The sequence below is a fragment of the Cheilinus undulatus genome, linkage group 6 (assembly GCF_018320785.1).
Source record: "Cheilinus undulatus linkage group 6, ASM1832078v1, whole genome shotgun sequence".
Taxonomy (NCBI): Eukaryota; Metazoa; Chordata; class Actinopteri; order Labriformes; family Labridae; genus Cheilinus; species Cheilinus undulatus.
This window is the reverse complement of record NC_054870.1, coordinates 4,520,245-4,546,074: the sequence shown is the minus strand read 5'-3', so window position 1 is coordinate 4,546,074 and position 25,830 is coordinate 4,520,245. Positions and strand designations below refer to the sequence as shown.

At 38.7% G+C, this 25,830-nt stretch overlaps 1 protein-coding gene across 1 annotated transcript in view; it reads left to right on the top strand.

Annotated features, from left to right (window-relative positions):
- slc2a15a (solute carrier family 2 member 15a) overlaps positions 1–25,830 on the top strand; it is a 56,715-nt gene that overhangs the window by 4,990 nt on the left and 25,895 nt on the right. The window contains exons 2-6 of the mRNA XM_041788885.1: positions 3,808–3,906; positions 13,693–13,853; positions 19,105–19,229; positions 21,242–21,387; positions 25,140–25,272. Of these exons, the coding sequence (XP_041644819.1) occupies positions 3,808–3,906; positions 13,693–13,853; positions 19,105–19,229; positions 21,242–21,387; positions 25,140–25,272 (664 nt within the window). The remainder of the gene's footprint in view (positions 1–3,807; positions 3,907–13,692; positions 13,854–19,104; positions 19,230–21,241; positions 21,388–25,139; positions 25,273–25,830) is intronic.

The following is a 25,830-nucleotide window of genomic DNA, read 5'->3' as shown; positions in this document are numbered from 1 at the left end:
TTGGATTCAGCACTCTGAACAGTCAGCTTCTTTAGCAATGACCTTCTGTGTCTTCCCTCCTTGAGCAGGGTGTCAGAGATCGTCTTCTGGACATCTGTCCAGCCTGCAGTCTTCCCAATGATTGTGTAGCCTACTGACCCAGACTGAGAGACCATTTAAAGGCTCAGGAAACCTTTGCAGGTGTTTGGAGTTAATCAGCTGATTAGAGTGTGACACCGTGAGTCTACAATGTTGAACATTTTCACAATATTCAAATTTTCTGAGATACCGAATTTTGGGCTTTCATGAGCTATAAGCCATAATCATCAAAATTAAAAGACATAAAAACTTGAAATATCAGTCTGTGTGTGATGAATCTATAGAATATATGAGTTTCACTTTTTGAATTGGATTACTGAATAAACCAACTTATTAATGATATTCTAATTTATTGAGATGCATCTGTATTACTAACCATAGAATCATTGACGCTTGTTTGGTTAAACCGATGTAGCCTAATCTATTAACTACCAAAAAGACTACCGCTGATGCACTGGACTGAAAGTTGCCAGTTACTTTGGTCACTTGTTAAATAATAACGTTAACATAGCAGAATAGCCTGAGAAAACCAGTGCAAGTTCAGTTTAGATTAGTTAAAAGTAGTCTAAAATGCTGCAGAGGATGCCTGTAAAACATGTCAACACTGGGGAGTGATCCTGCTGAATAGGTCGCAGTGACATAAAAGTAAAAGCTTTTTTAATTTACCTCTTGGTCATTTCTACTCTTACTTATTTAAGATAGTTTAAAAAAATGCTATTTTATTTCAGTCAGACAACTTAAGTTTCTGAGGATTTACAACATTTATTGCGGCAGCAGAACATGCTTGCATTAGTTGTTTGACCTCATCACTTCATGCAGATTTACAGTATCTTACATGCAGAAGGAGTAATGTGACGGTATATTTAACCCCTCAGCACAGTCGTCAGGTTGATGCTGGAGAAGAGGGTTGAAAGTAAAAGTGCAGTACTGATTCAGAGAGAGCTGTCAAAATCAGAGCAGAGCGAGAGGGTGGAAATCTAACAGCTTAGATAGACCGCCAAATTGAGAGGATGTTTGTCAGCTGATAGGATAATGATGCATGTCAGGTGTGAAATCAGCGCTGCTTGAGTTGTCTGCTGGCAGGCATCACTCCAGCTTCACTCATGATGAATTAAAATGAACAAAGCCTTGTTTTGCTTTCAGCTGTTATATTGGATTTCTGCGAACTTATTTAAACACATACAGACACATATGGATCTCTTTTAATCACCAACACCAAGAAACACACTTTAGTGTTCAAGTTATGAGAATGAAGAAGAAACTTTAACATCAATATATCAGCAGAAGTTTTGATATGAACTGATAATTTGGTTTGTAGGCTATTGCCTGCTGATATATTATGCCAACAATCTTGGAACCCTTCAGCAGTCATTGTCCGTTAATGTCTGATGAATGATTTTTTGCCTCTGTGAATTCCTTAATACTTAATGGTGAAGCGACTTCCACACAGAATTTTCCTTTATATGTGATGTTTATGCCTGCAATGTAAATGTTATTTTTTTAACCAACATAATCCTAAAAAAGCTATGTTCATCTATTTAGTCCACCGAAAAAGTATGAAAGTTATAGCAGCAACAACAATGTCATGATACAGATCTGTAAAGTCTCATTTTTTTAAGTGTGTCCTTAAAAGGATATTTCAGTATTTTTTAAAGGGGACATATTATGCAAAAGGTTTTTCTAACAACAAATCTGTGCACCTGGCCTTTCCACAATCCCCCCACATTCACAAAAATACATTCTCTCCCTCCCTCTCTTTCTCCACCTTTCAAAATATGTGTGCTGAAACAAGCTGTTCTCAGATTTTCCCCTCATGATGTCATGTGAGGAGTTAGCCCCGCCCCCAGGTTCAGTTGGCTCACCCTGCTTGGACGAAAGTACTGCCCAGCTCTCCTGATCCTCCTCTCAGCTGCCAGCTGAGATGCTGCATAGCTCAGTGGGTTACCCTGCTGACTTGAGTTTGGGAGATTGATGGTTTAAATCCCAGGTCTTTAACTTTGGATAAAAGCATCAGGAGTAACATCAGGAGTGCCACATCCATTTCCTTAGAGGGGCGTTGCCAGGGGTGGAGTCAGACAGCTCATTAACATTTAAAGTCACAAACACAAACAGTTCGTTCTGAGCAGGGCTGAAACAGAGGGGTTATTTAGACATGCAAAAATCCTATACTAGAGTGTTTTTTCAGCAACAAACTTCACAGGCATGTTTTGGGGACCTCTGAGACCAATATAAACTTGTCTTCAAAGGGTAAATATGTCCCCTTTTAAGTTAAGTCATATGAGGTAGGTAGCATTAGTAGTGGCATTAACCCTTCAGTGATTTTAGCATTGCTTACTGGTCTTATCCTAGGTTATACAGCATAACAGATGGGTACAGCATCTGCACAGTTTCTCTTTCTTTCCTACCTGCTCTCCCATTGGCCCATAGCTGCTCGTCACACAGTTTTGTCAGTGCTTTTGTGTTCCAAGCTCAGTGAGCTAGTGGGATGGAAGAGCAGATGGCATCATGTCATGAAAATACACACATTATGTCAAATTTTTGGTCAAAGGGTCAAAAACAGCTTTACTTAAAGACTGAACAGTTGAAAACTGTTGTAAACAGTACTCAGTCATTCAGAGTATTTTTTGCCATTGTACAGAAATTATTTGACAATCATCTCTTAATCTGCAGTGTTTTCCCAGAATACCTTTGGACATTAGACTGTCAGGGTTGCAAAAAACTCAAAAGAGGACCCAAGTGTAGATAGCTAAAAATTATTGAAGTTGGATTTAAAATCCTGTTTAAGGGTTCCATGGTGCAGTTTACCTTGAAAAAAGTTCTGTTTTACCTAACATAATGTATGAGTAATGATTACTCAAAAAATCTATTTCCACTACTTAAAAACTTTGACATAATTGATTTCAATGAATTTCCGAGCAGTTGAACTTGTTCAGGTTAACAGTGTAGCTAGCAAAATGTGAGTTTAAAAGCTTGTGTTAATTGTTTTCAATTACATTTCTACAGCCGTAGCAGTTTAAAAGTAACAAGCTGCTTTTAAATATAACACTACTAGGCATCATTAGCACAGACAAAGGTCTGCCTTGTTGTTGTCAATACCTGTGTGTTTTACCTGTAAACCTTAAGTCTGCTGAGATGTATTTAGTCAATGCAGCTCAGGCTGCAAATTTACTTCAAACAGAACCAGAGCACCTACCATAAATGTGATTATATTTAAGTCATCATCCAAATATTGTTCTCTTTGCCTGAATCTGATGCAATTTATATGCAACCTATGCAACCTGCAAAACCTGACATCCTCATTTTCTACAGCTGAGAGGCAGAAGAGCTGCAGATGCACATATGTTTTGATGGATTTACCTATAGTGGAGAAATGTCATGCATACAAACTTACTTTTTGTCAGAGATTTTGTCATGTTTAGCTAGTCTTGGTCCGGCCTTTCTCATGGAGATGTCACTATGATTTAAGAGCTTTTTCCTCCAAGAACTGCCTGTACCGTAACACTGGATCCTGTTTGGTCAGGAGTAAGGACACCCTTAGATCTCCCCTAAATTACAGCATAGAAAGAGCTGAGAAAGGATGATATGTATTGTTCAAGTCTGGCCCTTTTAAAGCCAAAATACTACAGCGAGTTTGTCCTGTTCCCCACTTTAACAACCATTCTCCAGATGAAAGTTACATCCAGTGTTTTGTCCTTCCTAACATCTCTCTCTCTCTCTCTCCCCCCACAGCAACTGACCGGCTCTTTGTTGGCGGTAGCCTTCCTTTCATCCTTCGGGAGCTCCATGCTTTATGGCTACAATCTGGCTGTGGTCAACTCTCCCTCTGCTGTAAGACACTGACACATTCACACAGAGACCAAACACTCAGTGACCCACACTAGGATTATCACTACAACTCAAAGGGGCCTTAAAGGTCTAAGATTCCCTACATTCCATAGTGGTTCACAGCATGTCCCTTTATAGTTGCATAATCAGTGGTTTACAGATGACATCACATCACATCACAGCTAAGAACTCCAGATGGGGGAGGGGGAGTGAGAAGCACTATCAAAATAGCAAAGTTTGTGCTGTTTATGGCACTACCAACTGTTGAAGTTTCAAGTCTTGAAGGCAGTGACATATTAAGGCAAAAAGTTCACAGAGAAACAGAAGCAGACAGGGATCTAACTGTGTTTTCACACCTGATATCCATCCAGCTTCGCTCAGAGTGATGGGAATCTGTCTCTCTGTTGGGATCCTTTGGCTCAGCTCAGTAATGAGAAGCAGTCTTTTGGTTCCCAAACAGGTCTTTGTTTGGTACTAGTTTAGCCTTTTAAGTTGGCTTTCACATTAAGGGCCCAGTTCCAGACCCAGGAGCACCTGTGGTCAGTGTGAATGCAAACAAACTGCACTGGGCATCGGATCCGGGTCCACTTGGGGTTGTGGTCTCGGGCGCGATTCAAGTGGACTCTGGCACGGTTTGGATGAGATGTAAGTGCAACCACAATGTGCCAGTTTGTTCACATTTTTCCTCAGTAGAAGGTGGAAATCATCAGAATCAGGTCCACAAACTGTCAGTCATGCCTCACCATATGGATGAACACAAGTTGGAGTCAGTAAGATGAGATGCAGAGGCAATAAAAGCCTCCTGTCACCTCACAACCTCTGTATCAATGCAGTGCAAGCCCATTTAATCCTCTGAGTTGCTCTTAGATGTGTAGATAAGAAGAGGGACGTTGCTGGCATCTTTTAAAGGGATTTTAAATAATCCATGGTGGTAGGATGGACTTTTTTTTGCGGGGTTAAAAAAAAGCAATCCTCCCTCAGGTCATGACCTGAGTGGAGTGACCCGAGCGCTTTGTCTCCAACCATTTCTTGGTGCTTTTTCGGGTATGTGCATTGGAACAACATGACAAAACAGAAGAAAAAAGTCAAAATTGACATAATTTTACACAAAACTCAAAAAATGGGCCGGACAAAATTGTTGGCACCTTCAATGTAATATTTGGTTGCACCCCCTTGGGAAAAAATAACTGAAGCCAATAAAAAATTCCAATAACCATCAACAAGCTCCTTACACCTCTCAACTGGAATTCTGGACCACTCTTCTTTTGCAAACTGCTCCAGGTCTCTCAGATTTGAAGGGTGCCTTCTTGCAACAGCAATTTTGAGATCACTTCATTGGTGTTCAATGGGATTTAGATCCGGACTCATTGCTGGCCACTTCAGAACTCTCCAGCTTTGTCTCCAATCATTTCTTGGTGCTTTTTCGGGTATGTTTGGGGTCACTGTCCTGCTGGAACACCAGTGACCTCTGATGCAGACCCAGCTTTCTGACACTAGGCCCTACATTGCGACCCAAAATTTTTTGATAGTCTCAGATTTCATGATTCCTTGCACACAGTCAAGGCACCCAGTGCCAGAGGAAGCAAAATAACCCCAAAACATCAGTGAACCTCCACCATGTTTGACTGTAGCTACTGTGTTCTTTCTTTGTAGGCCTCATTCTGTTTTCTGTAAACAGTAGAATGACGTGCTTTTCCAAAAAGCTCTACCTCAGTCTCATCTGTCCACAAAATGTTCTCCCAGAAGAATTGAGGCTTACTCAGGTACATTTTTGCAAACTCCAGTCTGGCTTTTTTATGTCTCTTTGTCAGCAGTCAAGTTCTCCTTGGTCTCCTGCCATAGCGCTTCATCTCATTCAGATGACCATGTATGGTCTGAGCTGACACTTTTGCACCCTGAGTCTGCAGGACAGCCTGATTTTGTGTGGAAGTTGACTGAGGATGTTTATCCACCATTCCAACTATCCTGCGTTGCATTCCTTTGTCCATTTTTCTCTTCCGTCCATGTGCAGGGAGATTAGCCACAGTTCCATGGGTTATAAACTTCTTGTATTCTTATATTACACACAGTGGACCAAGGAATTTCTAGATCTCTGGGGATGGTCTTGTAACCTTGAGATTGTTCGTATTTTTCCACGGTTTTGCTTCTTAAGTCCTCAGACAATTCTGGGCTCTTCTTTCTCTTCTCCATGCTTGGTGTGACACACACAGGCACACAACACAAAGGTTGAGTCAACTTTTAGACATTTTAACTGGCTCCAGTTGTGATTTCTAGATTTTCAGCACCTGTTACTGCCACAGGTGAGTTTAAATGAGCATCACATGCTTGAAATAAAACGATTTACCCTCAGTTTTTAAAGGGTGCCAATAATTTTGTCTGGCCCATTTTTTGAGTTTTGTGTGAAATTATGTCAATTTTGTCTTTTTTCTTCAGACTTTTTGTGTTGTTCCAATGCACTAAAAGGAGATAAACGTGTATACCAAAAACATTTGTTATTGCAACAATTTCTGGGAGAAATGGTGTATTTTCTGGAAAAATTCTAGGGGTGCCAATATTTTCATCCATGACTGTAAGAGTCTTTCTAAACCAAACATCAGACTCAGTCCCTTACCCCCGAAGGTTTATTTTCTTAATACATCTTATTTATGACAAAATAAGGAAGAAAAGCAGTTAAAAGGCTGCAGCTAATCTCTTAGCTCAGTTCAAGACTCCTCCAGACTCAAGTCCCCCTTCATCTGGATAGTAGGAGGTCTGTAGGACTGAGTTATTTGTGATATAAATAGCCTCCACGTCAGGAAAATGGTTATTCTGTAGTAAAAATCACTCTTTTTTGTAGAGGATGCTTGTAGAAATTCTTTGATGATAGCGTGCAGCTTTAATGTCCTAACTTGCCTCCATTTCAACGATTCCTAACTGCTGTTCTTCACTACCAGAACCATCTGACATTCACATGTCATCAGGATCACGTGACTGCAGATGACTTTTAAGTGAATTATCCCAGAGTCGATGTTTTATTTACCTATTGACCTCTGTGGAGTGGAGTCTGACCTAAAAAAGGTTAGGCTGTAGTAGATTGGGACTGTGACTGGAGGTATGAGATACAAAGATTGAAAATATAATCAATCACTATCGAACTCTGCTGTCTGTAGTTGTCTTCTTTACATCACATCCCTTTTTTGAGATGGATGGAAGCATAACTGGGCATCTATGTAGCTGTTTTAGAGGACAGAATGTCTCTATATTTGGAGGTTAAATATGCAACTGATGATTCAGCAGAGGACAATCTTTGGCTCCAATGTCTGAGACCAAAACAGACTCCCTCAGTGCATGACCTATTGTAAAGTGTCCTAGTCTTGAGACAGTCTTAAGAATTGGCACCATGCAGCAAAGATGGAGTGACTGATTCCCCTCCTCCCTGAATCCTTCAGCAGTTTTCTGACTGAGTGCAGTAGTTTTTAGGAGGGATCTCCATTCTGATAAGTAGCCTAAAGTTAACTGGATTCTTCTTTTATAAAGTCTTTTCTTTGGTTTGGAAAGTCCATTCTCCTGCAGTTTTACTCTTGAGGCAAAACTCCACTATCAACTAGTTAGATTAGACATCAGGATTAAACAGCTAGCTGTTTGCAGCTGAAATAAGCCTCTTCCTGTCAGTGAGAACGATGTGCTGAGAACAACAAACCCAAAGGGAGTTTGACCTCATGTTGTTTTAGTGCTATTAAACCAGTTTATTTGTTTAGAATATATCTGCTATATCAACGTTTTAAATGTTTCATACCTTAAGTTAGGTCTCTTTCTTCCTTCCACAGTAAAACCAAAACTGTCTAACATCGATAAATTATGTTTTCTTGCATTTGAGAAGTACCTGATGATGTTTGACTGTGGGTAAATAAAGAGCCCTACTGATATCTCTGCAGTCTGCTTTTGTCTGCCAGATTTGCTACTGCAGTTAGAGGATTTGATCATGGTCCAACAACTCGTGCCATCACATGCTAAACTGATTATGAGGCTGAGGTACAAAAAAAAAGACATGGGGATTAGATTAGACAGGAAGCTGAAAATGTCAGAGGAAAGAAAGAGGAGGAGATGAAGGGCATGGACTAGTAATGGACTCGTGAAACCAGTATACCTTTGCCACATGACACACAAGGTTTCCTTTATCAGGAAGATATGCTCTGTTGTGGTTTCAACTTTTCATGTAATGGACCCCAAAACTAACTCAGATTACACTATGAAATAATCTGTTTTCCACTGAAGAAAAAAAGCAGAATAAATGTAATACCAGCTTAATTTACAACAAAATTAATAATCAAAGTACAGGCAGCTGCTTTTATGTCCAGATTAAAATGACGATTATATAATGAAATACTGTGAGGATTAAAAGTTGATCAAACCATAAAACCCTGCATTGAAATAAAACTGAGTTGCACCAGGATTTAGTAAGCTCGCTCTTAAATAAAGACGGTTTAAGGGGTAATATGCACTTTAGCTGTCTGGCTGGCATAAGCCACTTGGCATTGTGCAACAACAACATAAAGCACTTTGGTATCAAAATAACAAATCAGTAAACTTGTGGATATAATAACAATGTGAAAAACTGGCATGTAAGATCTAAGAACAATGTGGTTTAGTAGTAGAACTGCTTTTTTATTAACAGTGAGAGTAATTCTGAGAAATTTGATGACTTACACCAGGCAGGTTACACTCATTCACTCCACATTCACACACTGATGGTGAGGGCTGCTCTGGAAAGTTTCCGTTAGTATTAAACAGCATTTGGTTGTACTGCTTTTAAATGTAGCTAGTTACATTACTGTGTTTATAATGAGAAAGTAACTTACGTTACTGTGTTACATTATGACACATTAGAGTATCCATCCATCCATCCATTTACTCTGCTGCTTGCGGAGGCCTGGAGCCTATCCCAGCTGTCATTGGGTGAGAGGCAGGGTACACCCTGGACTAGTCACCAGTCAGTCACATAGCTGACACATAGAGAAAGACAACCAGGCACACTCACCTGCAATTTTCACAGGGGACGGCTGCACCACGCACCAAAGCTTTGCGGGTTTACGCTACGGCGCGCAGCCCTGATCAGCCGACAGAGATCACTGGAGAGCTCAGGAATTTATGCAGGAATAGTATGTCAACAGCGAACAATTTTTGCTTTTGGGGTTCATTTATCTTCCTTTCCATTATACAGTGCTTAACAAATTTATTAGACCACCACCCAAAGTAAGGTTTATGCCACAGCTGCCCTAAATTAACAGCATTGTTAATTACCAAAATCATTTTTTATGTTTCTGCAATGGTTAATACACCAATAGCTCTTTAACCCAACTGATATTTTTAATGCTAAAATATAATTATTATTGTTATCCATGAATTTTCAAATTTACTGGTTTACAAAAAAAACTAAAAAAAAAATAGTAAAACACATTAATATTTCTTGATTAATATGTCAAATTATAGTTATTTACTTGCATTCCTGATCAGAAAAAATGAGTTTTAGTGGTTGAATGTTACACTTGATTCATTTCTGACTTCTCAGAGAAGCCCAGTGAGCCGGCTCAAATTTGGGTGAATTCAGTTTGAAATCCCTCATTGAAAATGAAAGAGTCCGCATTAAAGCACTTCATAATGCTGGATGGTCTCTGAGACAAATATGACAGGTGGTCTAATAAATTTGTTAAGCACTGTAAATCCATGATATTGTTGCTTCCGCCATTGGATGAGTACATTAGAAAGTTAAAAGGTTAATGTTAGCTGAAAGGATCTGTGGTTTTATGTTTTATCTTTGGCTAAATGTCATCTAAAGTTAACTTTTCCTTGTCAATGGCGCCCTTGTAGCTCTGTGTCCCACTGGCTCTCTGTGACCCTTTGCTCTCACTGCAGGATGAGTCGTAATATTGATAGAGTAATTTACAGTCGGGAGTCCATGCATTGTGTTGTATATTGAAAGAACTGGATATTATACACTTGTGACTTCCTGTTAGGAGCTTTCTGATCAACGGGAATTGGCGTGGTTTGGCAACAGCCAGCACTGAAAATAAATCTGCAGCGTATCTTGAACAAAGTGGCGCGGAGTGGCACTCCAGGGATGCATGTATACACACACACACACTTTTCCAATTGTGTCCTGTGCAAAGAGAGGCTGAGTCAAGCTGAGAGAAGATCGGGGAAGTGGACAGTCTGGTAGTTGTTTTATGTCTTCAGTTTTCAGTTCAAGCCTCATGTTAGGCCTTCTTGAGTGTGTAGGTTCATGTATGATATATATAACTGATATTTTAGCCATAAATATTAGCAGAATTTATTATATCTACTGAAACACAACTTTCCAAACTATTATCTGCCAATACCACTGCCATTCTGATGATATGGTGCATCCCTAGCTTAGATGTATTGGTTTTTAAGTAGCATCTGCTTATGCAAAACTTCTGCTCTATGGTATAAACAGGTAGATTTTTTTTTCTGTCATTGCATCATCATTGCATGTCTCTTCTCCAAAACTGACAGACAGGCAAACTTTGGCAAAATTGTCTTTTCATATGAAGTCGACGTGACATGCTATCTGAGGTGGAGAGCAGTAGGATGCCTCTGCGATTCTCTGCTTAAAACACCTAGCTACTTAAAAGTACCTAACATAATTTTAACAGAATTCTTAGAAAAACGGTCAGTGCGATACTCACACATCCACTATGATGTTAAAGTTGGTGTTTATACAGATACATGTTACGTTTTTACCTCTCCAGGTCTCCACAGACCGATGCACTCAGATCGTACAACAGAACGATGTTTCTCAAGCACAGAACTGTCTTCCATACATTTCAGACTTGCTTAATTTCCAGCAGAGATCCTCATGAAAGCTGCTACTCTCTAGAATTTCTCTTGATGCCATTTCTTGTTTACAACTCATTTAGACCTCTGATGAGAATCGATTAATACGGTCCAAGACATGAGAATACAGCACAGACATCCTTACATAATTACTCTGGCTCCACGTTCATTTCAGGACAAACTTCAGAATCCTGCTAATTTTTAATTTATTGCTCCATGTTTGCTCCAGTATGTTTTTTTCAGAGGTTCTTGCTACATGCCGAGGTGCCTTATTTATTGTTTAAGGCCCTCTCTGCAGCAAAATCTATGGCACTAAATAGAAATACTTTAGCCATAAAACAGAGTGACTTCTTTGATCCACTCAAGATGCAAATTAAAGATGTTTTTTTACCATGAGTAAAAAATACTGTTATTTTCTTAGATAAATATCTCAAACTTTAAGGATGTAATTTAGCAGCTGTGCTGACTCCAGCATGTTAACATGTGTCTTTTACACTCTATATTCTCTGAGTTTGACAAAATAATTGTAATTTTTTCTGTTTTTATCTTACTTTATTTCCAAGCACCTTTTTTACATGTGAAAGCCTTATGCTCAAAGATAAAGAAGATTAGATTATTAATCCCTAGGAATTACTTTTGTACAATATTGGATGTGTTTCACACTTTGACTGAAACAGTTGCACATGCACCGATGGGATCCCACTGACGTGCACTAATGGAAGGATGTCAGAGTGAGGGACTAATGCAACATAAAGAACCTGCTCATAGCATTGAGGTGTTCGATAGTTTTTTCATAGATACCTCAGCAGAACTCAGTAGACCAGCATTTCTACAGCTACCAGAACAATTTTTAGACGTAGTCCCACCAGAAGGAACCAGTAACCCTCCAGCCCTTTTTGTATAAGTTACAATAAAATAAGATTTCTCTGAAGGGTGTCTGGGCTCAGCCGTAGAGATATGGTGAGAAGTTTGGACATCTGGAGGGAGCTACAGTCATGAATGAAAGTATAAGCACCACAGGAATTTTTTATTAAATATACAATTTCTCCTAGAAATTGTTTGAATTACAAATGTTTTTGGTATATACATGTTTATTTCCTTTGTGTGCATTGAAACAACAGAAAAAAAAAACAGAAGATAAAAACCAAAATTTACATAATTTTACACAAAACATGCTTTATTTCAAGCATGTGATGCTCATTTAAACTCACCTGTGGCAGTAACAGGTGCTGGCAATCTAGAAATCACACCTGAAGCCAGTTAGAATGTCTAAAAGTTGACTCAACCTTTGTGTTGTGTGTCTGTGTGTGTCACACCAAGCATGGAGAAGAGAAAGAAGAGCCCAGAATTGTCTGAGGACTTAAGAAGCAAAACCGTGGAAAAATATGAACAATCTCAAAGGTTACAAGACCATCTCCAGAAATCTAGAAATTCCTTGGTCCACTGTGTGTAATATAATCAAGAAGTTTATAACCCATGAAATTGTGACTAATCTCCTTGGACGTGGACGGAAGAGAAAAATGGACATAAGAATGCAATGCAGGATAGTTGGAATGGTGGATAAATATCCTCAGTCAACTTCCACACAAAATCAGGCTGTCCTGCAGACTCAGGGTGCAAAAGTGTCAGCTCGGACCATACGTGGTCATCTGAATGAGATGAAGCGCTATGGCAGGAGACCAAGGAGAACCCCACTGCTGACAAAGAGACATAAAAAAGCCAGACTGGAGTTAGCAAAAATGTACCTGAGTAAGGCTCAATACTTCTGGGAGAACATTTTGTGGACAGATGAGACTAAGGTAGAGCTTTTTGGAAAAGCACATCATTCTACTGTTTACAGAAAACAGAATGAGGCCTACAAAGAAAGAACACAGTACCTACAGTCAAACATGGTGGAGGGTCAAAGATGTTTTGGGGTTATTTTGCTTCCTCTGGCACTGGGTGCCTTGACTGTGTGCAAGGAATCATGAAATCTGAGACTATCAAAAAATTTTGGGCCGCATTGTAGGACCTAGTGTCAGAAAGCTGGGTCTGCGTCAGAGGTCATGGGTGTTCCAGCAGGATATTGACCCCAAACAAACCTCAAAAATCACCAAGAAATGGTTGGAGACAAAGCTGGAGAGTTCTGAAGTGGCCAGCAATGAGTCCGGATCTAAATCCCATTGAACACCGATGAAGTGATCTCAAAATTGCTGTTGCAAGAAGTCACCCTTCAAATCTGAGAGACCTGGAGCAGTTTGCAAAAGAAGAGTGGTCCAAAATTCCGGTTGAGAGGTGTAAGGAGCTTGTTGATGGTTATTGGAATTTTTTATTGGCTTCAGTTATTTTTTCCCAAGGGGGTGCAACCAAATATTACATTGAAGGTGCCAACAATTTTGTCCAGCCCATTTTTTGAGTTTTGTGTAAAATTATGTCAATTTTGGCTTTTTTCTTCTGTTTTGTCATGTTGTTCCAATGCACATAAATAAAATAAGGTGTATACCAAAAATATTTGTAATTGCAATAATTTCTGTGATAAATGGTGTATTTTCTGAGAAATTCCAGAGGTGCCAATACTTTCGTCCATGACTGTAAGAGTAGAGCCGCTGCTACTTTGCATCAAAAGGAGGCAGTTAGAGTGTTTCGGGCACCTTTGGGGAAGACCCAGAATGCGCTGGATGGATTCTGTATTCTATCTGATCTGGGAACGCCTGGTAAACCCTCCAGAAGGAGTTGGAAAGTGTCTCTGGGCAAAAGGATGTCTGGGTTGACTTGCTTAGCCTGCTACCACTGTGACCCGACCCCTGATAAGAGGGAGAAGATGGATGAATGGATGAAGTTATAAATAAAATAAGACACTGATAAAACATGATGGAACATTCAGACTAGAGTCATTTTCTCTATCTACATTTTTTCATGTTGTTGGCTAAGCTGTCACGTCGTTCATTCTGTTTTTGCTGTCCCTTTGTCTCTCAGTACATCAAGGAATTCTACAACCAGACAGTGCTGAAGCGAAATGGAACAGGACTCACTGATGAGACCCTCACCGTCATGTACTCTCTCACTGTTTCCGTCTTTGCCATTGGAGGCATGCTGGGCTCCCTCATCGTGGGAATGCTTGTCTCTCGATTTGGCAGGTAAGACATCTGTTAATCATACATCATACGTGACCATTTCTACATCTTTTGGTTTCATGTAAAATCCAGAGTTAGAAGAGAAATTAAACCCAAGAATTTCACCTGAGGCACATCTACTCTTGAAATTATAAAAAGTCTTTAGAACAGTAAGGATTAGGCAGGGGGTGGGAGATTTAAACATGACCATTCACTTCTTCCCATTATGGAAATTGTTCTTGATCTGAACAGGGAAGGAGTAGATGAGGTCCTCTGGGGTGCAGTAGGAGTTTCCTTTAGCGTTACAAAGAGTCTGACCTACCTGTGTAAGAAATGATGATTTAGAAGAGTAAAGTTTGTATTGAAATGAACTAGTTAAAAAAAAGGTTTATCAGCAATGTCTGGGAAAGAACTTCACTAACCACGATATCAGAGTGTTACAACGACACCCCTGATTGGCTGAGCTTGGCTGTACATAATGGCCATTTTTCACCACAGAGGATTTCAGTGGGGAAACTTACTTTAGAAACCAAAGCTGCAAAAACAGTAAGCATTCACTGTTGAGCTCCACGAGATGAAACCTGTTACTACAGAGGACATACACTAATGTCAGTATCAGCGCTCAACATGCCTGTCTAAGGAGGGTTGAGTGACTAAACATTCGGAATCATGGCTGTCTGCTCTACAAATGAAAACAGAAGGAAACCTGACTAATATATTATAGATTAGGGATGTTTGGACTTGACAGAGATCCATACTTTTTACTGAACACACAGAGGATTGTGGACTTATCCTGATAATCTGTATAACTGTTATTATATTTCAGTGATTCATTAGTTTCTTATTACTTTAGATTATCCTATTAAAGATTAGCCAGCCATGTCAGGCGTCATGGAATTATATGTTCATCTTAAAACATCATCCTTTTTCGAAAGATGCCTTGCCACCTAGATATTATTGTACTGCAGATGAAATCTAACTTTTAAATTTCTGTTAAAGCAAAAACAAGAGAAGGGAGAATATAGTAGTGTTTAGCTTATATTGATCACAATCTGAATTCAGGTAGGTTCTGTGATGTGAGGCCTAAGGTAACAGCATGGCTTTGCCTTTAGCCTTATTTATACAATATCAGTGCTTAGAACATTTCTACAAACATCTGCTGGGTTGCGCATAGCCTAGCAGTCTAAGGCGCTACCCTTGTACGCAGGTTCGAATCCGCATGTCTCTCCACACTCTTGCTCCCATTTCCGACTCTATCCACTGTCCTCCTCGATGTAAGAACGGCATGAAAAGCCCAAAAATAGACCTTTAAAAAAACATATTCCATCCACTGAGGGCCTCAACTGCCCACGGTGAAAATTGTCAAGATATAGAAAATATAAAACACATGAATATAATAATAATATAAGGGAGACCAGGTATGGTTGTAACAATCCTTACTTTGGCACCTCTATCTTCCGGAATATTTGAACTAGAAAGCTTAAACTTTTATACAGCATTCCCACATTTGTTTACTAAAAATTGAACTAATTCAAGCTTATGCAAGAAAATCACAGGCTTTGTGAATTGATGTTGAATACACAGTGTTCCTTTGTTACAACCTACGCCAGGGTGGGGAAAGTTTTACCAGTTGGTAGGGCTGGGCAATTAATTTCAAGTTAGATTGAATTGTAATATGGAGTGCTGCAATTTACAAAGTTGCAATATTTGTTTAACTTGGAATTAGTCTTTCAATAAAGTAATTGATATCAAATTTGCAATAGGAGCAAAAATAATTACAAATGCAAAAAATATCATTTCTAATCATAGTTCATTCTATCTTATATTGATGAAACTTAGTGTTAGTTCACTAAGTAATGCTCTCAGCCACAGTCAGTTTATGGCCGGCTGAAACCATTATTGCCTCACACTCCCACAGCCAATCACAGCTCTTTCTCTCAATGCAGCTGGCCATTTAAATATATTTCTCACTATTCCCTGCTTGGAGTATTGCTGATTAGGGCTGATTGATTTTGCGAAAATAATCTAATCTTGCAGTTTTCTCACCAGCATTGTGATAGTTTATCCTTAAACTAAGGATAAAATATTTACCAAAAAAAATCTTCTTGCAATTTAGGCTGGTATGGCAAATTTGATATCAATTGCTATATTGAAGGGGATTATCTTTTTCATATAATTCTTATTTTGATGAAGAAAAACAAAAACATGAACAAGAAAAGAAAGATTTTTGTAATAAAAATGAAATTAAAACAGACACTTGAATGTTTGCATAATGTGTAGAACATGAAACAAGAAAAAAGATTGTATCAAACTGATATTTTGACACATTTCAAGTTAAAGAAATATTGCACTGTTTTAATCTCTTTTGCGATTAATTGCACAGACGTAATGCTGATGCAGAACGCTGCTGCTTCTGGCAAAGCTCAACCTCCCCCACCCCAGCTTTCTCCTTCATAGCTTATATCTTGTTGCACCCTCATTTTCAGATTAATTCTATGGTTTAAATGCTTCTGAAATAATTTCATTGTTTTCAATACACATTGTCGTAAGTGTATCTATTCATATGGGAGTTTCTAGCTATGCGCTCCACTGTGTGGACATACATCGAACACTGAAGTTAACATTTTTCTGACTACATCTGCAATTTTTACCCATGTGTGATCACTATTAGAGATCTATACAGAAACAAACCACTCTGTTTGTGTTGTCTACCCATGGCTGCAGTGGGGTGAGAGGTGTCTGATGTAGGCTATGCAGCTCAACAGAGACTGAAACTATTTTATACACTGATTGTAATTTGACATCTGATGTTAAAATTATCATACAGTTATGAATTGCCTGAAGTAGACATGACTAAAGCTGTACAGTTGCTCACTTTCTGTCCCCGTCTGCTTGTTCTGTTTTTATGAACCCTCTCATAGCAAGAAAAATCATTCGTTAAAACAAAAGTTTGCTTTAACCTATCCATTTATCAAAATCTAGATTGCACTTCATCAAAAATAATATAAAGCCTTTACTTCAACATCATACATCACAAATGTAATCTCAGTAAAATCTCATATTATATTATAAAACTACACATGAACGGTATGCCCTATTAATATGTTAAATATGAGGGGCTAAAATAAAGCAGAATTAATTATTCAGGTCCACACAATGAGTGTAAATGAGTTCAATATCCACTCTAAAAAAGGAAATAGATGACAAAAACCTGATCATGATTGAGAAAAATACAGAAAAGGTATATATTACTGCCAGTAAATAAATAGCCCAAACTTTTTTGTTTTGTTTTGTTTTGTTTTGGTAACTGGGTATTATTTGTGCACAATATCATCTGATGTTGATTTTAGATTCCTTTTTCAAATCAGAATTGTATTTGTGATACCAGAAAATGTTGTAAAATGTTAAATTGATATTGTGATAAAACTGGTGATTTACACCCTAATCTCCACATGATATGTATAATTCGTGCACGTTGTACTAAAGCATCTAGATTTGGATCCTAACTGACCAACGATCACACTCAAAGCCCCTTTCCACATGTTTTCAGCTGGAATAAGTGCTCTTAGGTTTTAGAGTCTCTCTAACTAGTGTACATTTAGTGTTATTTTAGTGAAACAAGTACAGTTTGACATAAAACAGGAAAAAATGTCCTGGACAGCCCTCACTGTATTTGAAAGTTGACCCTGCTCTGTCCTGACACCTCTGTAACCCCTCTGGACCGTCCACCTCCAAGGGTGGATAGTGGCCAGTTGGCAGTGCCAACCTGAGAGATGCCCAGCAGCATCTGGTTCTACCCACTGCTTTAACACCGTGAAACAAACTCATACAAGCATCGCAGAATAACATCTCTGGCCCCAAATATTTCTGTGAAAGCATGGCCCAGTTCATGTGGTGGTTCATAATGTGATTCATGTAGGTTAGCACAAGATTAGGATGCATTGCAGCACACCCCTATAACAGCAGCACAGGCACAAGATCAGGGTCTTCTATCAATCATGACTCCCCCCTCTCCTTTGGTACCATGTTGTCCTTCAGAGTCCACACGCATCTCTTTGTCCCCGTTGCCCTCCAGAAGTGAACCAGTCCTAGAAGTACAGGGGAAAGTTCTCTAACATTTAGTTTGACAAATCAGCTGATGGCTCTTACAATCCAACATTTCACACAACTTCAGCAGTGATTTAATGCAAATGACAAGCCTGCAATTCATAATTCTTTATAGAGGCTGATCAGATTTTTCACACAGTGGTGTTTTATGGCTAATCATAGCTCATGACCAGCCTTGTGAGCCGTGTAGGCATTTTATGGCTTATCAGGACTTACACAACGTGCACACATGTCTACCGTTATGACTGCGTATGCATATATCAGACCCGTATACCGCCATTGGCCTTGGTGCTTCATTAACACCTGGGTTGTATGTTTTTATGTTTAGTTAGCCCAAGAACAACTGTCTGAGAATGCAGTTTGTTTGATTTGATTTCTTCTTAAACCTTTATTTAACAAGGAGAGATGCACGAATCTCATTAAATGGATGCTCTGGCCAAAACAGCACCGAAAAAACAACACATAAACATTTAGCCATGTTATAGGTTAAACAGTCAATGGCATTCAGCCATCATGCTAGCACTGAACAAATAGACTTTTATTTTGGTTCTGCTAATGCAGTGCTCTAGTCTGAAGTGACCTTGTAACACCCTGGAGGAAACAAAACAACCTGGGATCTTTTACTGAAAACCGAGTGAATTTTAAAAATTTCATAAAAGATGATTCTGTTAGACCAAAAGTGACAATTACTAAGTTTCTGGATTCAGTAGTGAGAATTAATAAGAGGCCAGTTCACAAGAAAGATTTTCAAGGTGCTTCATCCCTCTGTTGTTTAAGGTAGACCAACCAGTTTTCTTGTGCAGGATGCAAACATGTTTGCTGAAATCCAGACAAATCACAAGATGGCATAATCAGTGACTCCAACATTTTCAGTGGAGAGGACTGCAAGGAATACCACTGTAATCTATTAAAGGCATATGTAAATGGCCACTGAAATGCAGAAAATAAAGGACTGGAGCGTGATTGCAGAACAAAGGAGGAGGAGCCTGAGCCTGTTTGAATTTGAACAACTGTAGCATCAGGCAACAAAACTGAAAAAGTGAAGGGGGTCTGAATATTCCTGATGGTTTTTGATGCTGAAGTTAGAAATAACATTTCAATGTAAACACTTTAGAAGTCATTTCACAAGTCCTTTTTTGTGTAAGTATCTGCATGTGTGTGCTTTCAGGAAAGGAACAGTGGTGAACACGACGGTGCTGGTGTTTATTGGTGGCTCTCTCATGGGCTTCAGCAGGATTTGTGGCTCACCTGAGATGGTCATCATCGGCCGCTTCATCACAGGGATCCACTCAGGTGCAGTCATAAATTCACAACTCTGCTAATACTAGATCCTTTAACAGCTGGGCACCATCAGGCAAAAGTTAGTTGAGCCTGATTGCTGTTCTTGTCCCAGTACACAAGCATGGAAGTATTTCCAACTGTGCTGCGCTAGGTGGCCATATACCCCCTTTCAGCTACTTACAACTGGGCTTTTCTCTGGTTGGCCTTGCTAGCAAATTAGCCAGCAGTTCATTGGATCTTTGTCAAACCATGCAGACATGAGCAAACTTTAAAGCTTTGTGCATCTGCTTTACTTTTGGTGTAATCTGATGCATCCCATTCCTATAGCCCAGTGTTTCCCAACCATTTTTCCTTGGAGCCCCCCCTACATGTACCTAAGAAAAGCAGAACACCCCCCCAGGACCCAAGAGAGAAGAAACAGTGACACACTGCTGCCAAAAATCAACATAGATTTTAATTGTTTCACTGATAAAACCCTAAAAAGGCCTATGCATGCTTTTCTTATCAAAAGAACTTCGTATAAACTACTTAATAACTGCTTTATCATGGTTTTAGTCAATATTAGTAAATCTAATTTTGGCAGCCTCAGAGCAGACAAAGCCTCACAATCCCCTTTAGATCTTTGGCGCCCCCTGGGGGGGTCCCTGACGCCTGCGTTGGGAACCGCTGCTATAGCCTATTTCCTGTTTTATCCCAAGGTGGACAACAACACAACTTCTGCTAAACTCAACATTAATGCTGTCTGAGCAGCAGGTCAAAGCACAAACAGGAAACTGTGCATGTGAAGAATGCCTTGTCCAATTAAGGTCTAATCAAGGTCTATACATGCAAGATTAAACTGATCTTCAACTTCATTATCTAGGCGTGTGAGTTCTGTTTCTGCACAATTCAGAAGTAATGTTTGACTGCATTTATACTGGACAATGCTGCAATTTAAGATTGTGATTATGATATAATCTGAAAATGGTTTGTGAGTCTATTTTCTTGGTTATCAAGGACAATCTCTATTGATCTTATTGCTTACACCACTGGGTTCAAATAATGTTGTACTGGTGATCTTTGTTTGAAAAACAGAACACAGTGAAACCCTGTCCAGTATAAACTGCAATTCAGCCACTGCTGTGATACAGTATTGGAGGAAAGGAAGTCATTATTTTCCTCACTCTTTCAATAAAAATTTGAACTATAACAGTATTATAAGATAATTTTTCTCCTTTCATGTAGATGTTATATGGAGCTTTTATTAGGTATAAACTGCTGCCTTCCTATGATGCCTTTGTGATAAAGAAGGCAGCCTTGCTTTGGAGCCGAGGATGAGGGCAACAAAACCCAGACTTATACTTATAGATCTGAGTACACATTTACAGATCGTGCACAGCAGAAGTGTTGCAAAAGTCACGTGTGTTTGACAGCCAACTGAGAGGCAGACTGTAGTTTTTAACTGATGGCTTGTGAGTATTTTGACAACTTAAAGCAAAAAATAAGGAGTTTGCTGAACCAAAGAAGCTAAGTCCACAATTACAAATTGGTCTACACATGTGCAGATTTGTGCACTCATTTGTGGGTCTTTGTCCAAGTTTGCAAATCTTTCTGCAGATTTACAAATCTGCATGCATTTGCAGATCTTTCTAGTGACCGCAATGAAGCGAATCCTTGCTCCAGGCAATGCATTTATAACTCATGTAATTTACTGATTTATATGGCATTATGCTTGGTTGGGGTGTGTTAGTAGAGCTAATATCACAGTGAGGGTCTTTGACGTCTTACATCCTAACCTAGGCAGCTTTATTTATTTTAGAACATCTTCTAGTCTACGTGATTCTGAAGGACTGCAGCTACCATTTGAGTTCTGTGTAGTTTGTTTTGTTCATGTGTCCACAAACTTTTGTCCTTTACTGCCGTTGGTGCCACTCTATTTTCTTGATATTTGCCTCATGCTGTTTGATAATTACACAATAAAATATTTATGGGTCATCTTATCAAAGAAGTGAGTTGTTTTATTGTCGTTTCTGTTTTTACTGCAGGCATCTCTCTAAGTGTAGTGCCAATGTACCTGGGCGAGATAGCACCTAAGAACCTACGAGGCTTCCTGGGTCTGGTGCCAAGTATATTTATAGGCACTGGAGTCTTTCTTGCTCAAATCCTTGGCCTACATGAGCTTCTAGGAAAGGTAAGGAACATGGCTAATAAAAGATATTAAAAGATTTTTATCATTAAGAGTTACACCCCGTTACTGAAGGTTAAAACACATTACAGACAAAATTTTAGCCCATTCTCAGACTTAAACTTTCTGCTAAACACTGCTTTGAATTCTCCATGTTAAAATGCACAACATTTAAAACTAACTGCCTGTATGTGTTCATTTCTAAGCACTTACACTTATGTAGCAGTCACATGAACTTAGAATGCTCAGAGCAAATCAGATCAGACAGAAATCACAAATGACGGCCTCTACAGCCAATTATCAGGGGAGTGTATGAGTGAGATATACAGCACTCTGTATAGTTGGTGTTTTAATCTCATCAGCCAAGTTTTGGATGCTTTCTTTCTTTCTTTCTTTCTTTCTTGTTAAAATCACTTGAATAAATGATGAAAAAAGCACAAAACAATCTTGCATCTAATGTAAAATGAATCTCAGTTATATTCAATGCAAAGCAAACTACATGGCCAAAAAGAGTAGACTGAAGCTATTTCAGCTATGACAGCTATTTTACCCAGGCACTTATTTCTAATTCTAGCTTGTAAGCAACTATAACAAAAGTTCCTACTACTCTGTGGGCTGTACGTTATGTTGATGTTATCTTTAGTTCAGCTGGGAGAATAAACATTTTTTGTCCCATTCAATTTGTGTTTATATATTTACAGCAGGCTACAAATAAAAAGCCATGGACATAGAGTATAGAAATATCAACCCATGTGTTGTCTTAAAGGGATACTTCAACATTTTGGCAAATTCGTCCATTGCCATAATTCCTATAGTCTTAGTAATAGGTTTGTTGTGACCTGTACTTTAACCACGCTATGAAATAATCATGGAACATGACGAGACGGAGATGTTTTAAAGCTAAATGCAAAGCCAGAACTACATTCCAGACATGGCTGCTGCACTGTGTCACTCCACCCAGTGGTTTACTCAAGAAATAGTTCAGAGTATTTGCTTCATGCGTCGTAATGTTACATAATTGTACGTTATTATTTCATAGCGTGGTGAATGTGCAGGTCACAACTTGTCCATGAGAGCATTTTGGAGTTGTTGGATTGTGTATTTGATGAGTTTGATGAGGGAAAGCCGGAATACCGTCTGCTTACATTGAGCTGGCACAGCAGGTCTGAACTCTAAAAATAGCTTGTACCGACAACTGAAGGTAACGAACCTATTACTAAAACTATAGGGATTGTGAGTTAAAGTGGAAAACTGCACAAAAAAGGGATACAAAAGGTAAATAGTGGCAATGTTGGTATTAAAGTGGAAGAAATGGGCTGAAAAGGCAGTGAAATGGGATTAAAAGTGGCAAAAATGGGTTTAAACTGTCAAAAATGTTTTAACTGAGTCAGAAAAATGGGCAAAAAGTGGCAGAAATGGGTTAAACTTGAAAAATTCTAATAACAAATTGTCAAATGTGGTTAATATTGGCAAAAATCAGCATAAAAATTGTGAAAAGGTGGCAATAACACATCAACAGAGACAAAAATAGGTAGAAAGGGTCAAGAAATTGTTAAGAAGTCACAAAAACAGGCAAAAAAGTGTTAGAAAGGGTTTGAAAGTGACAAAAATGGCTTAAAATTGGAAGAAATTGGCAGAAATATGGTTAAAAGTGCTTAAAGGAAGCAGAAATAGCTTTTAAGTAGCAAAACTTTCTTAAATGTGTCAAAAATCAGTAGAAAAAAGGGATGAAAACAGGGTAAAATGTGTCCGAATTTGTGTAAAGTGACAAAAATGGGTAAATGAGGCAAAAATAGGTGCAAATTGCACAAAATTGATAAAAAGTGGCAAATAATAGTGACAAATTTGGGGGACAGAGGTGTAAAATCTGCATAAGTAAATACTTTCAATATTAGAACCTAATAAAAGTTTGCCACACTTTTCAGTGTGAGGGAACCATTAGCCAGGAAGCTAGCACCAATGCTACTGTTAAAACAAACATGTTAAGTATTAACAATAAATCACAACTGGAGAGGACCCATTTTCTGGGTTTTTATGGTGCCCAGTCAGTTCTGTGAAAATAAAAGAAAAATATACAATTTAAATCATTTAGAAAATATTATATTATTCTATAAAATAGTTTTTCTTAAGGTGCCAGAGCAAAGAGACAGATGTTGGGGCTTAAATTTACTGTTTTCTGGCACAAATCTCTCTGTTATGATACTTTTAATGACTCCTGGATCACTGCGGCTGAAATATTTTGTAAATTTACCTCACAATGACCAAAATAAGGCATATAGCTGGCTGCTAACTTGCAATGAAGACAGTGAATTAAAGGGTTAATTCCCTATCCAAACTGGTGATGTCATGGGCGCCTATATTTGCCCTGCTCTAATATAACCAAGCCAGGAAAGAGGTGAACAACTTGTTTTCACATTTGACAGCAACCTGATTCCAACATATCACGCTTTACTTTACAGGAACTTTAAGAATATTTCTTGCAAACATAAATTATGTTTACAACTATGCAATAGCTGAAGCAATCGTGATAATAACCTCAAATAAAGTAAAGAAAGCAGGAATGTTGTAATAAAATGATGGATTTCATTGATTAAAAATTTTTCTGTTGGTAGAAAGGGAAAACTCAGATTCTAACTAAAGCATGATCAATGACAGGCACCATCTTTATAATTCCAATAAGCCAATTTATTTCAAAAGTCCAGTAAAAGAGTCAAATTTGACCCTTTGACCCTGTAGATGGGGGAGTATGCAGACTATCAGCACAAAAGAAGCAAAAGAAATGTTAGCAAAGATATGGGTATCTGGCTGTGAAGTTATGTTTATTTGCTGTTAAAGTTAATACTAAAAATGATAATGCATTTTATTTATAGGCACCTTTCAAAGCACTCAAGGCCACCTTACTGGAAAGGTTAAACAACAAAATTAGTTTTCAAAATATTCACAAGTTACGCAAGTTAGTAACAAGTTAAAACAATGTGTAAAACAGTGTAGGTTGGCTGAAAGAAATCAGTCAGACAGAATAAAATCATATTTAGAAACTTTTTTTGTAGTTTTGAGTGTACTGCTTGCTTTTGCAACAGGTTTAAAATGTTTAGTGTTAATGGCTTTGGTTTCAGGAGCTGTGTTTATGCAAACCTAAAGCTTCTGAAACCTCTAAACTGATTCGTGTAACTGAGAGGGAGTTCTGTGAAACCACTGTAAATGCTAAATCTGTCCCAAAAACCTCAGACTTTCCCCCGGGCATTTGGCGTTCCTGTAGTTTTGTAACTAATACGCTTAGTGTTAAAAGCTAAATGTCTAACCAATCCTTTCCTGGACTGATTAAAGTTTACCTGAGCCTGAATGAACTTATTGGCCCCGAGGTTGACCCCCTTTATGATTTGATACTGTTTGTTCAGACAGCATGATTCCTTCAGACCAGCGGTTCTCAGCAGGTCCGTCCTCAGGACCCGCTGATCTGCTGGCTCCTACACAGTGCCTCACTTCATACTGACATATGTATTAAATCACACGTTTCTGTCTACCAGACCTTCATCACGTATCTTGCCAGCATAAAGCAAACCAAAGGGCGGACGCTCTTAACTCTTAACTCAGATTCTAAGATCTATGTCTCATTTTAGGAGTTTACTATTAACACACTATAATGGGGAAAACACTGTTTTTATCCAGAGATGACAAGATAGGATCTCAAGAAAACAACAAAAATGTATTCTGCATTTTCAACGTAGATTTTTATTGGTGTTTTTTCACTGTTGCAGGAGGAGCACTGGCCTTTCTTTCTTTCAGTGATTGTGATACCCACCTTCATCCAGCTGATGGTGTTGCCATGGTTCCCAGAGAGCCCCAGGTATCTGCTGATTGAGAAGCACAACGTCCATGCCACCATCACAGGTCAGTGGAGCCGCCACGCTGTCCATTCATATGAACAAGCTGCACAAAACTGGGGGAAAAGTGGGTGAAAACTTTTGATAAGGAAATCAAAGAATATTGGAGTTATAACTAGGCAAATAGAGAAATACGTCAGAGAAGAACTGACACCCTATTATTACTCCAAACCAGTTTTGAATTGTTTTCCATCCTAAACTATGGAAAGTAAGAAAAAGTAAGATATACAGATGTTTGTTTTTTGGGTCTATCTATCTATCTATCTATCCATCCATCCATCCATCCATCCATCTATCTAGCTATCTATCTATCTATCTGTCTGTCTATCTGTCTGTCTCTATTCTCTTGCTCAGGGTTTTATTCTGAAAACTTTATGTGTACTTCCAGATCACGTGACTTTCCCTTTTCACTTCTTTACTGCCTTTTTGTAAAACAACAAACAAGCGAAGCTAGCTGTTCTCTTGATTTCCATACGGTCAAATGCCCTGTCAGAATAGCTTTGGTATCCCTGCTTACAGTTTTTCTCAGTCACTTTAGTACATTTCTCGTACTGTCATGTTGTCA